The sequence below is a fragment of the Schistocerca cancellata genome, chromosome 3 (genome assembly GCF_023864275.1).
Source record: "Schistocerca cancellata isolate TAMUIC-IGC-003103 chromosome 3, iqSchCanc2.1, whole genome shotgun sequence".
Classification (NCBI taxonomy): domain Eukaryota; kingdom Metazoa; phylum Arthropoda; class Insecta; order Orthoptera; family Acrididae; genus Schistocerca; species Schistocerca cancellata.
Window position 1 is genome coordinate 394,842,974 of NC_064628.1, and position 18,959 is coordinate 394,861,932.

Sequence of the window (18,959 nt, forward strand, 5' to 3'; positions counted from 1 at the left end):
GTTGCCGGCGATGGGCGAGGCATGGCAGAGTCTCTGACCAGAGAGTAGTATGTAGTTAGTTGTTGCTTGTCGCGAGTCGGCGTCTGTCGGCATTACTCTTCAGTCCGTGCTAGTAAGGAGTAGTCTTGAGTAGTATACAGTAGTCCACAGTAGTCGGCGCGTGCATGCGCGTGTCGGCAGTCTGCTCTGGTCGGGACTCTGGAGGATGAGTATTATTGTAGAAGGTAAAGAAGCAGCCTTGCGCATATCTAGTAATGTATATTAACTGTCATTAACTTCTTTTAAAAATGCCCCAATAATAATTTTTATAATATAAAGTAATTTTTTAAGAAAAGCATTCATTACAATTTAAAGAATATTTCCAATGCATAATCATTCCTTCCAAGAATAAAAAAAAAAAAGGCCAGCATTGCACGAAGCTGTGCCGGAAAATTTTTACATAAGAGCAGATATATTCGCAGTTTTTATTGAGGTAAGAATTTTTTCCTTTTTTTAATCAGAATACAGGGCCGAGGCGCAGCGCTGCTGTTATAAAATTTACCAGGTTACTGAATTTTTTTTAAATTATTTTTGGTGTTTAGGAATTTTTCTGTTTCTAACTTAACATTAAATGAGAAGAGAATTTTGTGCGTACATTAAATGTGAATGCATTTCTGCACAGAGATTATAAATGGGAGCCAAATTTGTTCAGAGGTTACATTAAAATTAGTTTTGTTCAGAGGTTACAATGCTTTAAAAGTTCATTTAATTATTATTTTTGTGCGGAGGTTACACATGGTTCATGGTTCATTTTTATTATTTTTGTGGGGAGTTTACATCTGTTTCATTTTAAAGTTCATTTAAATAATTTTGTGGGGAGGTTACAAAATTCAGATATGTAGAGATTTAGACTAGAAGCTCCTGGAAAGATATGGTGCTCGTGACTTTTCGCAATACATATAAATGACTAGTAGATAACGCCGGGTGTCACATGATGCTATTCGTGGATGATGCTGTTGCGTACAGAGAAGTCAGAACGCTAGAAAATTGTAGAAAAATACGGGAAGACCTGTAGAGGGTCGGCTCCAGGTGCAGGGAATGGCAGTTGACCTTCAATATACACACATCTACATCTACATCTACATTTATACTCCGCAAGCCACCCAACGGTGTGTGGCGGAGGGCACTTTACGTGCCACTGTCATTATCTCCCTTTCCTGTTCCAGTCGCGTATGGTTCGCGGGAAGAACGACTGTCTGAAAGCCTCTGTGCGCGCTCTAATCTCTCTAATTTTACATTCGTGATCTCCTCGGGAGGTATAAGTAGGGGGAAGCAATATATTCGATACCTCATCCAGAAACGCACCCTCTCGAAACCTGGACAGCAAGCTACACCGCGATGCAGAGCGCCTCTCTTTCAGAGTCTGCCACTTGAGTTTGTTAAACATCTCCGTAACGCTATCACGGTTACCAAATAACCCTGTGACGAAACGCGCCGCTCTTCTCTGGATCTTCTCTATCTCCTCCGTCAACCCGATCTGGTACGGATCCCACACTGATGAGCAATACTCAAGTATAGGTCGAACGAGTGTTTTGTAAGCCACCTCCTTTGTTGATGGACTACATTTTCCAAGGACTCTCCCAATGAATCTCAACCTGGTACCCGCCTTACCAACAATTAATTTTATATGCAGCGTATTGCTGCTAATAGGCAGAAAGACCCATTATTGTACGGTTACGCGATAGCAGAACAATCATTGGAAGCAGTCCAATCCATTAAATATCAAGCAGTATGCGTACGGAGCGGTGTAAAGTGTAACGGCCACATAGAGCCAGATGAGCCCTGGACGAGTCTGAGGTTCATTGGGAAAACCGTCGGGAAGTGTCGTTCACTCTGAGAGACGGTAGCTTACAAAACCCTCTACTGCCAAGTATTCGAATATTGCTCGATAATCTGGGGTCAGTACCAGATAGGGCTGTTACAGGAAGTAGAGAAGATCCAAAGAATAGCAGCGCGTTTCGTCACAGGCTCCTTCAGCCAGCGCGAGAGTCGCGGAAATGTTCAGCCAACTCCAGTTGCAGACGCTCCAAGAGAGGCGTTCTACATCGTGATGTCCTCTACTGATAAGGTTCAGAGTGGCTACGTTTCTAGAAGAGGCAACCAACACACTGCTTGCGCTTGCGTATATCACGCGAAAAGACCATGAAGATATAATTAGAGATCAGAGGTCTCACGAAGAATTACTGGCATTCATTCATCCGGCCAAATACTTGGGTCTGGAGCTGGAAAAAGGGAAGTGATAGTGATAGAAAAGGTACCCTCCGCCACATACAGTAAGGTGGCTCGCCGAGTGGTAGTAGAAGCTGTTAGAGGAGGGTGCTTTAAATTAAGTGAGCTGATAAGATGTAAAATGGGGTGATTCGCCGCAGATTTGTGAAGGAGAGGAATATCTGGAAACCTTTAACTGGTAGAAGGGACAAGACGATGGGAAGTTTCTTATGGTATTAAGGGATAAGTACTAAGATACTGGACAGAGCAAGAGCTGTAGAATATTATTAGGGCGGAGTTGGAACTTCTGTAATATCGGGTTAAAATAATATGGAAAAACTAAATGCAAATTTTTCTGCGTTGCTACACTCCTAGACAGGTGTTTGTTTCATAAAAAGTTAAGTACCTGTTGTAAAGATGCTTTTTATGTGGAACAGACCAGTACAGAATCTTAATTTGAAACATTTTACCGTCAACTTACGATAAACACCTACAGTCGTCGTCACTGTTAACTATATCGTTCAATTATTATGATTTTCTGTCGTGAATATGACTTGGGCCACCGAGAAATTTCTCACTCAGAGTTGGAAAAATGGAGGCACGCTTTACAGTAACCATTTGTATAGTCTGCAAATTACTTTTAAGTATGGAAAAGGTACGTCTTATTTAAGACACTGAGAGCGAGAGAGAGGATAGACTTCAACTATTCTTCACAAACCATACCACCTCTTCATGCAGAGTAATTTAGACGACAGGATAAATATACTCCTTCAAATTCGTCGTGCAACTACGAATTTTAAATTATCACTTGCTTAATGTGCGAGATACAACAAATAATAACGTCGGAAGATGGAGAGGCTGGCAAAGGAGAGAACTCTTGATGATGGAGCGCATGAAGCCAGTCAGAAGACTGGTGAGAGAAGTTACATACTGATGCCACACATTGTAGAAAAGAGGTTCCCCCCCCCCCCCCCCCTCTGTCTCTCTGTCTCTCTGTCTCTCTGTCTCTCTGTCTCTCTGTCTCTCTGTCTCTCTGTCTCTCTGTCTCTCTGTCTCTCTGTCTCTCTGTCTCTCTGTCTCTCTGTCTCTCTGTCTCTCTGTCTCTCTGTCTCTCTCTCTCTCTCTCTTCCTTCCCCCCCCCCCTTCCTCTCTTCCCGTTATAATGTTCGCACGAAAGGTTTTACATACGAGGGGCGGTCGAAAAGTTTCTAGTCCGAAATAGTTACCGTAATGTCTCGCACCACCACCACCTACTTTTATGGTGACCCTTTGGGGGTATGCAAGTCAAGTTTCGCGGCTCCATCTTCGTTAGTTTTGCCGCTAGGATGCGTTGTATAGTGTAATGTAAACAAAATGGAGAATATCGAGAGAATCAAGAGCCGCGCTGTGATTGAATATATTCACTTGAAAGGAATGACACCCAAGGAAATTACAGAGGACATGCGGAATACGCTTAAGGGCGGTGCTCAGTCTTATGCAACAGTGAAAAAATGGGTGTCAGACTTCAAAAGCGGAAGAACGAGTGTGGAAGATGCGTAAAGGAGCGGAAGGCCTGTCACGTTGCCACTGATGAATCAGTGATTGCAGTGCATGATACGATTTTGCAGGAGCGTCGAACAACGTTGCAGCACATTGAAACCACATTTGGAATCTTCCATGGGCGTCATGACATTGTTGTGGATATTTTAGGAATGCGTAAAGTTTCATCTTGGTGGGTGCCGAAAGACTTGAATGCAGATCAGAGACGGCAGCGTGTGCATGCATGTGCAATGTTGTGAAGAAATCGTTCGTTACATTGAAGCGCACGAAGACGGCTTTCTTGCAAGGTGTGTGACAGTGGACGAAACGTGGACTCACCACTTTGAAGCTGACACAAAACAAGTCACACAATGGAAACATTCTTCATCCCCCGCCCCAAAAAATTCTGGGAGCAAAAATCAGCAGGTAAGGTGATGGCATAGGTCTTCTGGGATGCAGAAGGGTAATTATGGTGGATTACTTGCAAAAGGGCGTAATTATCAATGCATCATACTATCGAACCCTCCTGCGCCGTTTGAGAGAAGTGATAACAGGAAAAAAAGGCGCGGAAAATCAGCGCACGGAGTTCTTTTGCATCAGGACAAAGCCCTAGCAACGCTGGAAACTCTCGTGACTGCGGCTTCGAATTGTTAAGTCATCCTGCATATTCTCCAGATTTGGCTCCATCAGACTTTTTTCATTTCTCAAATCTAAAAGACGACGTCAAAGAACGAAGATTAGACAATGATGATCCTGTGATTGATACCGTGAACGCTTGTTTGGACTCGAAATGGAAGAGCTTTTACTCGAATTGTTTGCAGAAGTTACCTGAGCGTGCCCGCAAGTGTATTAGTGTACACCGGTATTATATTGAAAAATAAATTGGTATTATTGTTGTGTACATAGTTCCGCATAGTCAGCGCGTACACAACTTTACCACTAGAGCGCGCCCTGCTAAGCCCAACAACAGCAGGCGCAGCGCTCGTCCATCTCCGCACTACGAGATGGCGCTGCCATAGAGACGGACCAAATACTGCTTCCGCCGATCCGCGTATTAATATGTAACGCAGCCAATGAGATTGCTGGTAACGTAGAACCTTTTCTCCTCGCGGATCACACTCGCGCAGTGATACCTGAACGCTCGAGGTATTATAACGAGTGTACAGACCTCCGATTAGTCAGTCTGCATTAGTCTATAGTCAAGTTTCAGTTTGCGCCTAATAAGATTACCATATTCCTGTACATAGCAATGAAGATAAATGACTAGACACTTTTGTCAAGTATCAGACATATATGTGAGAATAAGATTAACATACCAAGACCAAAGGAACTTCAGATTGTCAATTGTAAACAGCATCCAGAATCAAGTTACGTAATGTGTCTATTTTTTATTATTTTAATAAATGTGTGTGAAAATTAATAAAGTTCTGTTTGTTGGTCACCGTCCATCTGCTACTCTAAGCGTGCACGTGGCATTTCTATCGTCTGACCTAACGGCAGAAGATAAACACGCCACGATAAGACCACAAGACATATTGCTGACGCTCGCCTACTTCGTTAGAGCGACAAGTCAAATAATCTGATGGTGTGTGTACTGAAGGTCTTACAGTACGCTCACCACAATTATGAAATTTCTGATACTCCTTATTTGTTAGACTACAAACTTTTCAACCCCCCTCGTATATTAGGTGGCACGTTACTGGCCGTGTGTAGTGTTTCGCAATGCCGGCAGACAGCGGAGGCGCCGGTGACGTAGCGCGCCACGCATTCCTAGTGCAGGCGGCTGATAGGATAGGATAGGATAGGATAGGCTGGGCTGGCACCGCGGCGCCGGCCGAGTGGCCTAAACCGCGGCGGTAACGCGAGCCGACACTTCCCGTGTAATTGGCGTGTCCGCGCTCCGCTCGCTGGAACGCGTCCATCAGCTCCCACGCCACCGCCCGCGTAACTGAACACTGCGTACGGTACGCTGCTAGCCCTTTACGTGTCCGCTTGTCCTGTGCCAGAGGTTCCATTCAAAACGTCCGCCGCAGGTAACTACCCTACCTGTCAACGCTTCGAAGTCAAGGAGACGAGCACATTCCCGCGTCCACGGAGACAGAGGTGCCGAACAACGGTGGCGCTCGAGACGGCTGCGTCGTCTATCTTTGTTATTAAACAACACACGGCCGCCAACACTAACATTAGCGATAAGGACTGCGAGAAAGTAACGCCAGAAAGCCGAAGGCGCTGGTGAAGTAACTGGCTTCGTCGGCAGGGGTGGCCGAGCGGTTCTAGGCGCTACAGTCTGGAACCGCGCGACCGCTACGGTCGCAGGTTTGAATCCTGCCTCGGACATGGATGTGTGTGATGTCCTTAGGTTAGTTAGGTTTAAGTAGTTCTAAGTTCTAGGGGACTAATTACCTCAGAAGTTCCATAGTGCTCAGAGCCATTTGAATCATTTTGAAGTAACTGGCTTCAAATGGTGGGCCCCTTAACTGCTGAATCCCTCACAAAGGCCAGGCACAGCTCAGGCTGAAATACCAAGTGGAGCTATTTTGTGTGTGTCTAATAATCATACTTACCGTTTCTGTTACTACACTGAAACGTCAAAGAAACTGGTATAGGCATGCGTATTCAAATACAGAGATATGTAAACAGGCAGAATACAGCGCTGCGGTCGCCTATGCCTGGTGCAGTAGTTAGATCGGTTAATGCTGCTACAACGGCAGGTTATCAAGATTTAAGTGAGTTTGAAAGTGGTGTTATAGCCGACGCAGGAGCGATGGGACACAGCGTCTCCGAGGTAGCGCTGAAGTGGGGATTTTCCCGTACGACCATTTCACGAGTATATTGTGAATATCAGGAATCCGGTACATCATCAACTCTCCGACATCGCTGCGGCCGGAAAAAGATCCTAGAAGGACTGGACCAATGACGACTGAAAATCTTCCAACGTGACAAAAGTGCAGCCTTCCGCAAATTGCTGCAGATTTCAATGCTGGGCCATCAACAGCGTGCGAACCATTCAAGGACGAACCATTCAAGGAAACATCATCGATATGGGCTTTCGGACCCGAAGGCCCACTCGTGTATTCTTGGTGACTGCACGACACAAAGCTTTGCGCCTCTACTGGGCCTGTCAATATCGACATTGGACTTTTGATGACTGGAAACATGTTGCCTGCTCGCACGCGTCTCGTTTCAAATTGTATCGAGCGGATGGATACATGAACCCTGTATGTCAGCAGGAGACTGTTCAAGCTTGTGGAGGCTCTGTATGGTGTGAGGCGTGTGCAGCTGGAGTGGTATGGGGCCCCTGATACGTCTAGATTTCCCATTCATGTCCATTGTGCATTCAGACGGACTTGGGCAATTCCAGCAGGACAACGCGACACCGCACACGTCCAGAATTCCTACGGAGTAGCTCCAAGAACACTCTTACTTACGCTGGCCACCAAACTCCCCAGGCATGAACATTACTGAGCATATCTGAGATTCCTTGTAACGTGCTACTCAGAGATCTCCACCCCCTCGTGCTCTTACGGATTTATGGACAGCTCTGCAGGATTCACGGTGTCAGTTCCCTCCAGCGTTACTTCAGACATTAGTGGAGTCCATGCCACGTCGTGTTTCGGCATTTCTGCGTGCTCGTGGGGACCCTACATGATATTAGGCTGGTGTACCAATTTCTTCGCTCTTCAGTGTAGATCTATACTCGGCGAGGTATCGTCTAGCGCGTGAGGATATTTCTTACACGAAACGCACGAGTATACCTATCAGTAATCAACTCCTCTTATGTAGTGACTATTACTCTATAACCAAAGTTCTCTCTCTCTCTGTTTGGGGCAACCATGGCATTTGTCCAGGGCTCCTGACGTTCAATGGCTCCTGGCGGCACGCCCGAATCTCCCCCCCCCCTCCCGCCTGCCCCCCCCCCCCCCCCACACACACACAAACGAATAAAGGGTATGTGCAAGTAGTAATAGTACTCGCTCTCCGAGGGTTCTGTGCGACTTAATTATGTATTTAGGTAGCTCATCCGTAGGTTTTGATGAATGAGTCAGCGAGTATCAAAATACATGGATTATATGGCCGTACCTTTTGACTGCATTGACTTACAAGTGTAATGTTTTTATATCGCCAAGGGACCTTAGATCGTCATACCTGACCTAAATTTCATTTTGATGCCACCATCGTTCCTTACGAAAAAGGGTCCTAACAAAGGAGGACAACAAATTATCCTACAAGTGTTTCGATTCTACCGTATGAGGTACGGAACCCTGAAGAACAAGAAAAAGTTAGAATGGAAATATTAGTAAAAATCATCAGTCAAGTGACCTGTTCTGGTATATTAAAATACTCAGTTGATTTTGGAAATCATATGACGTTAATAAATATAAATCGTTCAGCCAACTTCAGACAGCACGTGATGCTGTACACTGGTAAATGGAAGCTGATGTCATACGCAGAATTAAGTCACAGAAACAAGGTTTATAAGTGAATGTCACTGAATCTGAGATGGTTGTAATTCATTGATACGTTCTATAAAAATGCTCTGAAGGCATACATAGCCTTTTGACTTATATCAATACGGATACTCCTGTCAGCCACTGCTCTGAGACTCTTCGTAGAGTGAATGATTATCACTATCTCAAATCAGGGGGGTACACAATGGTCTAAGAGATCATTTACAAATTACACTTACTGACACGAATTGTTTATCGCCGAAATGAAACGCGTGACTGAAGGACGACTGTAGTTTCTAGCCTGTTGCGCACAGGATCATTTGATCGCCAAAGGTGGCAGCGAGAAGAATCAACTCAGTAGCAGCTCCAGGAGGACAGGAACCGCACTGGCATAAAGGCGAAAGCTCGTTCGAATTATTTAATTACACCTAACAAGAAACAATTATTTCGAATCACATTTGATTCCGCTTGTAAGACACCTGTGGGTTAAAAGACAAATTAGTTTGCTGACAAAATACAGGTTAATGTTCGAAATTCGTCTTTAAGCGTTAAGAATTCTTACGCGCTGTAGTATACGTTTCTGAAAAAGCTGCTGCCAAAATCGAGGGGGGGGGGGGGGGGAGTCCTGGTGCACGTGTCGAATTTGAGCTAGTTTTTGGTTTAGCCTGGACCATCGGCCATTTGTATAGCCATTCGAACACGTGTTTTATTTTGCCTATGTTTACAGTATATTAAGCGAAGTTAGGGCGACGAATCTGAGCTGGTGCCCAGGTAAATTATGCGAATCTATTAATTCCTTTTGCAAAAGATTTTAATTGGCCTGAAATTAAAGCCCATCTAATGGCACATTTTTAACACCATACTGGAGCGAGACTGATGGTTGAAATTTGTTCACTGGTGTATCGGATTTTGGTGTAACATAAGTTTTAACCGTTTGAAAAAATAAGTTTTCTGCGAGGTTTGTAGTTTCAATCTTGTACCAACCGGTTCAAACTTTGCACGTAGGTAGATAAATGAATAAAGTCAAAACGAAATTTTTTATAGAAAAATACGTATCCGTTGTCAAGATACGATGATTTGCAGTCGAGCTAAATGTAGCACGTAAAATTCGTTCTTCGTTAAGTGAATGCGCGGGAACGGTTTACAGTGAATCAAATAAAATAGAAAATGTATTCTTAAGAATAAAATTGAAAACTCGCTTTCAAAAATCGAAATTCATTCGAATTTTACGTGCGAAAAACAAACATATTGCGCCACTCATATGTTGGAAGAAATAGTGCGAATTGGTTGAGATTTTGCAAGAAGGTGGACTACTACATGTAATTAATGGTCGGCTTGTTGTTTCGTGAAGATTTATCCGTTGTCACGATATAAGCAACATGGTTCGGAAGACATAAGAAAACCTATACTAGATCAGTCGTTGCCAGAGTCCACAAAAATCTGCATCGGTTACCAAACTACGGCGGACTGACGTCAAAATTATGGAAGAGTAAAAGTTGGGAATCAGAATGAAAAGTGCTCCTATCATAGCATGGAAAACGCGCATGTGTCCTGGGCAGAGTTAGTTATGTAAAGGAAAGAAACTAGGTCTTCGAATTACGTGGCAGATTCAAAGACATTTAAATCATAACATCTTTACACACACGCGCTTTTTACTATTTAACCCTACTTCTCTAGCTCAACTTCCTTTAGACCCATCCGCCGTCACGTGTATGGTGAGGGGTGTAAGAACAGACATACATATTCATGTGCTTAGAGAATGTGGGACGCAACTACAATCGGAAGTATCAGAGAGTGGGGTGCATCTGTAATACGAAATATCCGTGAGTGAGGATACTTGCATCCTAAACTTTAATGACACGTTGTATCATATCGCACGACGGGAGATATGCCATGCTGGGTAACATGCTAGCATGTGTCGTGTCATACATGATACGACATTATGTGTCACGTTACTTTGCTTGATGCTATGCATTGCATTACGTAGCATAGGTACTAATGCTAACAGGTAAAAAAGCGCGAGATGTCAGGATTTTTCGCTTTTTATGTCTTGGAAGGCGCTAGATAAGTCGAAAAGCCACTTCCGTTCTTTTACCTTCCAAACTGCGCCCAGAGCATTTTTAGCCATTTTTCTGCTAAGATATGAGAATTTTTCATTCTGGTATGTTCATGGAAAACGTGTGTTTCAAGACGACATGGCGAGACACTCGTCGAACAGTGTTCATACGAGAAATGCAGAAATCATTTGGCACGGAAACTTCGTAAGAGAATGTGTAATTTGTTGTATTTCGATTTGGTGTAATTACAATATTTATAAAATTCATGCGTCTCCAACGTAATCTGCATCAAACAAACCTTGCTAAACAGACTGTCGAATTACCCTGACTATAAGTGCAAGTGTAAAGGATCTCTGCTTGTGAGAATTTTATGTTATTGATCAACATAAAGGTGGAATCGACGGTTTGACGCCTGCGTTCGGACCCTTTCCACATCCCGGAGACTCCTCTCCAAGGGATCCATGGAAAACGATAAATGTAATGTAATATCACAGATTGGCAGAACTGATGCCTTACCTTCTGCCTGCTATCCTTGATCTGCGCCCTTGCTGCTTTCCTCGGTTTCTTAAGATTTTGGTGGCGGGGAGCGGACTCTGTAATGTTGCTCGCCAGTCGCCTCGTCTCGAACTGATGCTAAGCAACGGTTTGGGCCGCTGCGTGGACCCTTGTATTGTTGACAACTTCGGCACGTCGGGATATGTTGTTTACTCTAAGAAGCTTTGCGGGAAATAATAGCAACACGATTGAGGAAACTATCCAGCGATAAATGACAGGAGCGCAGCTAGGCTAGGTCGGCCGGACAATGCTCGCGAAAGTGAGGTCAGACCTGTTTTATACGGTCATTATATACCGAAACCGGTAGTCTGATGACAAAAATAAACTTGTGACTATAGACGTAAAGGAAAGGAAGGGCCGCCTCCAGTAGTTAGAAGGAAGCAGACGTCACTCCTGTCAAATCAAGAAACTGTTGTCCAGTTTCATTGAAGCCTACGTGCTGTAGAATCCTAGAAGATATTCTGAGTGCAAATGTAACGAGATATCTCGAACAAAACGAGGCCGGCTGTTGTGGCCGAGCGGTTCTCGGCGCTTCAGTCTGGAACCGTGCGACCGCTACGTTCGTGGGTTCGAATTCTGCCTCTGGCATGGATGTGTGTAATACCCTTAGGTTAGTTAGGTTTAATTAGTTCTAAGTCTAGGGGACTGATGACCTCAGATGTTAAGTCTGAGTCCTTAGAGCCATTTTTTGAACAAAACGACATCCATGCCAACCAGGATGGATTTCGCGAACATCGGTCATGTGGAACCTAGCTCGCGCTTTCCTTACATAACATCCTGAGAGACACGGATCAAGGCGTTCAGGTTTATGCATAGCGTACAAATGATCTAGTAGACAATGAGGAACCGTGAAGTGTCTAGCAGTCACCAAAGAGGTGTGACCATACAAACAAGGAGGAGATGTAATTCATCCACGAAAGAACAGTTGTCAGACCTGTTCTACAGGCCACAAGTGGCCCATCGGGACTATCCGACCGTCGTGTCATCCTCAAGGATGATGCGGATAGGAGGGGCATGGGATCAACACACCGGTTTCCCGGTTCGTTATAATGGTAGTCTTGACCGAAGCCGTTACTATTCGGTCGAGTAACTCCTCAATTGGCATCACGAGGCTGAGTGCACCCCGAAAAATGGCAACAGCGCATGGCGGCCTGGAATGTCACCCATCCAAATGCCGACCACGCCCGACAGCGCTTAACTTTGGTGATCTCACGGGAACCGGTGTATCAACTGCGGCAAGGCCGTTGCCCACTTACTCCCATATACGGCTCTCGAAATGACAAATGACCATCGTGGTAAATATCAGAGTAATTAGACCTTATACGTAGCTTCCGACCATTCACGATTGTAAAAGGAAAGGGGGGGGGGGTAGTAAATCGTACTGTGGCACGTTGGGCATCGTCTACCACACACCACACATCGTCAAGTTGACAAGTGATGCTGGTCTGTAGTTATGCGTTAGAATTAGAATCAGCTTGCGATCCGCAAGACTATTGTATGAAATTCTGATAAGCTGTTGCTTAATGACGTGTTAATAGACTTCTGGCTAGCCTTCAATACGATTACGCGTTGTACTCTTTAGTGGGATCAAAATAACAAAGCGACTGACAGCTAGTTGTTTACAAAAGAGCTATCTCAGCAACAGCCAACCAGAGGAGAAGCGCGGTCACGATGTCTTATTCACTAGTATACCCACAACACACCACACCACACATTCATATAGTTGATTCGCCTGCACGGGCAAAGACTCCACCACCTTCAGGGAGGATACTTAATTACGTTCGACCTCCTGAGAGAATCTCAAAATACGAAGCATGGAGGACATGGACAGAGACTGTGGATAGATGGCGCTAGGTGGAAATGTGGACCGACGAGGCGTGCCGAGATAGTCCACGCAGTTGCGATTAACACTGTGTGTCCGGGTGGCACAGCGGTTAACGCAACTGCTTAATAAGCAGGAGATCTCGGGTTCGAATCTCGCTCCGGCACACATTTTTCACTCGTCGCCGCTGATACCACATAAAGTCCCGATGCGCTGACATCAATAGTTCCTTCCCTTTCCTTTCTCACCCTCCACCTTTAATTTACATTTTTTTTTTCGCCCTCCTGGATACCCACAATTGGGACTGTGCATCATGAGCTGGATTAGCCGTTTACAGATACAGGTTGCCCGATGTCATAACGCTCTGCGGACGGCAGTTACTTCAGTTGACGTAACTGTTGAGATTACTTTTCGTCGTGTGCTCAAGTGGTGATTTCTTGCAGGTTTCTTTATAATACTCTTGGCAGTTTCAGAAGTAACGTCTGAGTTTGTGGAGTTTCAGTGGCGATGATATTAGGTGCGGAGAAAGGAAAAAGGAAGACATGTACTCTTCTATTGTCACAAAATGTACTACGTGGAATTCGTAATGAAATTGCTGTGCACAGTTTTTACGAGTCACTAGTACAGGGAATCAGTCGTTCCGTTATTCGCCAGTTAGAAGAATCTTGACATACATGTGCACATTATGACCAATTTTTGGCTTCCTATCTTTATTATTTAGCGCCACTTACTGTTCTTTAAAACGATGTATTTAGGGAAAAACATTCATCTATTCAATCTGAGATTTGACAGTTTAAACATTAATATACTAAAGCACATGCTGACAAAGTTTTGGAAAGCAAATTTTAATTCAAATCTTAAATAATGGTACAATACTTGTGCGCTACTCACGGAGGCGTCGTGACGTGGCGCTACTAGCAGTGAACTGGGGTAAGTCCCACCATACTCGCTCGCCTCTGTATCTCTCAAATGATACAGAGCTTGTTTCGCCACAACTCGTTGGATATCCGGAGTTGAATGATATGAAGATGTGGATTCAGATCGTTGAGTCAAACGTAAAAAGATGCATGTACTATTGAAATACATTTACCTGTTAGGTACCACAGTTACCTACTTTAAAATAATAAGGGTAATAAATATCAATCTCCTGATGACAAACAGTAAGTTTCGTGTGTGCGTCATGGCAAATTTAATTCGTGGGTTACGACATGGTTTTAAACTCAGCGAACCGACTATGTAAAATCTTGCTTGTTTTGAACATTACCACCTCTTGGAATAATTTGTGTGTCATGCAGTTGTCCGAAGAACTACCGGAGCGGAACGACTTGCTTTGACAACTTCGTAATGTGTACTGTGTAAAATGGAACGAGTTAAATTAACTCGCAGATTAACACAGGTCTGCAGACTACGTGGATTGCTTCGTCGAGGATCTTTTCCCGGCCGCAGCGATGTCGTAGGTTCACGGTACACTCGTGAAATGGTCTTAAGGGAAAATCCCCGCTTCATCGCTACCTCGGAGATGATGTCCCACCGCTCTTGCGCCGACTATAACACCACGTCCACCTACGTTCGGCAGCGTCAGTCTTTCGGTTCTTTTGTTTCGTTAGTGCAGTATCTTCCTCCTTCCGTCTTACTTTCTCTCAGCCTCCTGTCGTTTGCCGGATCCACGTGTGGGCTCACGATCCGTGTCATGTGAGTTTCTGGATGGAGATACGGTCACAGCTTCTGAACTACAGCCTGTTCCCGGTTGTAAAATTTCCTGCTGTCCATGCTTTTACTGGGCGATGTAGAGAAAAGATGTAGATGTATACAGGGTGTTACAAAAAGGTACGGCCAAACTTTCAGGAAACATTCCTCACACGCAAATAAAGAAAAGATGGTATGTGGACATGTGTCCGGAAACGCTTAATTTCCATGTTAGAGCTCATTTTAGTTTCGTCAGTATGTACTGTACTTCCTCGATTCTGATGATCAAATTGTAAATTTTCACAATCAACATATGTGGGCTGACGAGAATCCGCACGCAATTGTGCAATCACGTCATCAACACAGATTTTCTGTGAACGTTTGGACAGGCATTGTTGGTGATGTCTTGATTGGGCTCCATGTTCTTCTACCTACGCTCAATGATTCCATACGGGATACTCTACCTGTGCTGCTAGAAAATGTGCCTTTACAAGTACGACACATGTGGTTCATGCACGATGGAGCTCCTGCACATTTCAGTCGAAGTGTTCGTACGCTTCTCAACAACAGATTCGGTGACCGATGGATTAGTAGAGGCGGACCAATTCCATGGCCTCCATGGCCTCCACGCTCTCCCGACCTCAACCCTCTTGACTTTCATTTATGGGGGCATTTGAAAGCTCCTGTCTACGCAACCCCGGTACCAAATGTAGAGACTCTTCGTGCTCGTATTGTGGACGGCTGTGATATAATTCGCCATTCTCCAGGGCTGCATCAGCACATCAGGGATTCCATGCGACGGAGGGTGGATGCATGTATCCTCGCTAACGGAGGACATTTTGAACATTTCCTGTAACAAAGCGTTTGAAGTCACGCTGGTACGTTCTGTTGCTGTGTGTTTCCATTCCATGATTAACGTGATTTGAAGAGAAGTAATAAAATGAGCTCTAACATGGAAAGTAAGCGTTTCCGGACACATGTCCACATAACATATTTTCTTTCTTTGTGTGTGAGGAATGTTTCCTGAAAGTTTGGCCGTACCTTTTTGTAACACCCTGTATTGGGAAAAGATGCAAGCTAACAATGGAATCCTGAGGGACACCAGAAGTTATTGTGGCCCTTTCTGAAGTAACGTCCTGTGGTGCATATTGCAACGTACTACCTTGTAAATAAAAATGAACGCTTCTAGCTGCATGATATACTGATGTTGATTGTTTTGCAGTACTTCACTATTTGTGTGGCCGGGTCATGGTAAGCAGCTGCGCGCCACTGACTGAGAGGAGTGCCGGTGTGTGGTTGTGACACGGTGGCGGTCGCCGCTGTTGCAGGCGCGGGGAGGCATGGAGGAGAAGCGCGGCGCGGGGGCGGCCGTTGGCCGCGCGGGCGGCGGGGGCGGCGGCGGCGGCGGCGGCTCCAAGGTGTCGCAGATGGCGCACATCTTCCAGGCGATGGCGCCCGCCAAGGATGCCGACGGCCAGCAAGGGGCGGCGCCGCCCGCGCACCCCCACCCCCATCATAACCAGCACTCGCCTCGGCCGGAGCGCCGCCGTACCGTCGCCGGCGAAGACGTCTTCAAGGTGAGCCGCGGCCAGGGGACAGGGATACTCGTGTGGTGCGGCCGTGACCCCCTCTACTCGTCATTGAGCTTCGTCCTTTTGTGCGGCGTGGCACACTGCTGTGGCGCGGGGGTTTCGAACTGTATCGCGTCTGCAGACAAGTGCCTGCAAACGAACAAAAAATCAGCCGCGTAACTTTATTCTTTCTAGTTGATGGTTAAACTGTCAATACCCTCTCTCTCTCTCTCTCTCTCTCTCTCTCTCTCTCTCTCTCTCTCTCTCTCATATTGGGTTGGTCCATACGTTGCTAGCGTTTCTCCGGTAATTTAAAACACAACAGAGACTTTAGTCATCAGTAATACACCGAAAAGCCAAAGAAACTGGTACACCTGCCTAATACCCGTGTAAGCCCGCCCCCCCCCCCTCGCAAACGCGCAGAAGTGTCGCAGCACGACATGGCATGGACTCAACTAATGTCTGCCGGTCGGAGTGGCCGTGCGGTTCTAGGCGCTAGTCTGGAGCCGCGCGACCGCTACGGTCGCAGGTTCGAATCGTGCCTCGGGCATGGATGTGTGTGATGTCCTTAGGTTAGTTAGGTTTAAGTAGTTCTAAGTTCTAGGCGACTGATGACCTCAGAAGTTAAGTCGAATAGTGCTCAGATCCATTTGAACCATTTTTTCAACTAATGTCTGAAGTAGTGCTGGAGAGAACTAACACCAGGAATACTGCGGGGCTGTCCATAAATCCGTAACAGTATGAGGGGTTGCAGATCTTTTCTGAAGAGCACGTTGCAAGGCATCCCAGATACGCTCAATAATGTTTGTCTGGGGAGTTTGGTGGCCAGCGGAAGTGTTTCAACTCGGAAGAGTGTTCCTGGAGCCACTCCGTGGCAATTCTGGACGTGTTGGGTGTCCCAGTGCCCTGCTGGTATTGCCCCAATACGTCGGAATGCACAATGGACATGAATAGATGCAGGCGGTCAGCCAGGATGCTTACGCACGTGTCACCTGTCAGTCGTATCTAGACGTTTCACGGGTCCCACATCACTCCAACTGCACACGCCTCGCACCGTTACAGAGCCTCCACCAGCTTGAACAGTCCTGCTGACATGCAGGGTCCATAAGGTTGTCTCCGTACCCTTACATGTCCATACGTTCGATACAATTTGAAACGAGACTTTTCCGACCAGACTACATGTTTCCAGTCATCAACAGTTCAGTGTCGGTGTTGACGGGCCCAGGCGAGACGTAAAGCTTGGTGTCGAGCAGTCATCTATGGTACACGAGTGAGCCTTCGGATCGGAAAGCCCACATCGATGATGTTCGTTGAATGGTTCGCACGCTGACACTCGTTGATAGGCCAGTGCTGAAATCTGCAGCAATTTGTGGAACGGTTGCACTTCTGTCACGTTGAACGATTCTCTTCAGTGGTCGTTGGTTCCGTTCTTGGGGATCTTTTTCCGGCCGCAGCGATGTCGGAGATTCACGGTACACTCGTGAAACGGTATTAAGGGGAGATCCCCGCTTCATCGCTAACTCGGAGATGATGTCCCACCGCTCTTGCACCGACTATAACACCACGTTCAAACTCACTTAAATCTTAATAAAGTGCCATTGTAGCAGCTGTAACCGATGTAACAGCTGCGCCAGACACTTGTCTTACACAGACGTTGCCGACCGCATCGCCGTTATTATGTCTGTTTACATATCTCTGTATTTGAATATGCATGTCTATACTAGTTTCTTAGGCGTTTCAGTGTATATTCTCCTGCACTATTTCCAACAGTCCAACGACGCTGGAGTAACTTTTCGATTCCACGATTGTAAAAAGCACGTGGTTTTGAGGCGAAGAAGTCGTTCAGACATGTTTAGAGGCATTTTGATCCTGAGAGGTAAATTCCTTGAAGAGTGTTCGATAGAGAGCGGAAAAGGTGAAAATCTGGAAGAAGTTGGTTGTGGAATGACTTCCCAACCCAGCTCCTCCTATATATTGGCGCGGGGGGGGGGGGGGGGGGGTGGTGAGGAGGAGTTATCATGAAATAGCATCACTTCACGCACTCTTCCATGTTGTTGTTATTAGATTACGTCTGCAAGACGTCTCTGTGTTGACAGTAAATGCCTGCCTCCTGATTTAGGTTTCTCGTGATTTCCATAAATCGCTACAGGCAAATGCCGGGAAGGTTCCTTCGAAAGGGCACGACCGACTTCCTTCCCTAATCTGATGGGACCGATGACCTCGCTGTTTGGTCCCCTGTCCGAAATCAACCAACCAACCACCGTCCCTCAGACGAGAATATTATTTGAGTTGGGCATGCTTTCATGATGTGAGACATGGGTGGGGGGTGGGCTAGCAAATAGCAATCTCCCGCACTTACGAACTCACCCACATCCCTTACGCAGATTTCCGTCACACTGCGTTCTCTGATATGACGGGGATGGCACTGCTGTGGTCGCTCATTGTACGTCACACTGATATGACACTAAAATTTGTCAGACTTACCGATCGGGCAATCTCAATATAGTTCACAGTTGTGATAATGCCACTGTGGAACCCAAGAGGAGATAAGATTTAATCCGTTAGGACCAGCAGCTGATAGCATATCAGTGACGGTGAGGAAAAATTTGAACACAGCGGGACAATATCGCAGCTGTGCGCTGTCTCCTGTGTGTGTGTGTGTGTGGGGGGGGGGGGGGGGGCAAAGGACTCTCAGGTACTTGAAGTATCCACGCCTCTGTTTAAAAAGAATAGCTCGATGTAGTCATAGGATCTTAGCCGCACACGTCTGCTGTCATGTCCTGCAGCTAACTCCCTGCTAATAACGACCTGTAGCTGTGATCCTGTAGTCAAATAGTCTGCAGTGGCTGGCATTGCGAATTAATAAAATGCACAGAAATACAAAATAAAATATAAACGAATAATTTAATAAAAGGGTTCTATTCTGACATCTGTAACTGATGAAGACGGCAGAGAATTAGGCTGAATAATTTTTACTGAAGAAAGGACATCTTACATAAACGGGAAGTGGTCCAACGATATTCGATTAAAATACAGACACCATATAACCTTATCA

At 45.7% G+C, this 18,959-nt stretch overlaps 1 protein-coding gene and 1 long non-coding RNA gene across 2 annotated transcripts in view; both read left to right on the forward strand.

Annotated features, from left to right (window-relative positions):
* Positions 1–15,726, forward strand: part of LOC126175124 (uncharacterized) — a 660,542-nt gene extending 644,816 nt beyond the window's left edge. The window contains exon 4 of the long non-coding RNA XR_007535526.1: positions 15,662–15,726. This is a non-coding gene — a long non-coding RNA (uncharacterized LOC126175124). The remainder of the gene's footprint in view (positions 1–15,661) is intronic.
* A 33-nt stretch (positions 15,727–15,759) lies between these two features.
* LOC126176331 (uncharacterized) overlaps positions 15,760–18,959 on the forward strand; it is a 202,661-nt gene continuing 199,461 nt past the window's right edge. The window contains exon 1 of the mRNA XM_049923482.1: positions 15,760–15,910. Coding sequence (XP_049779439.1) covers positions 15,761–15,910 — 150 coding nt within the window. The 5' untranslated portion in view covers position 15,760. The remainder of the gene's footprint in view (positions 15,911–18,959) is intronic.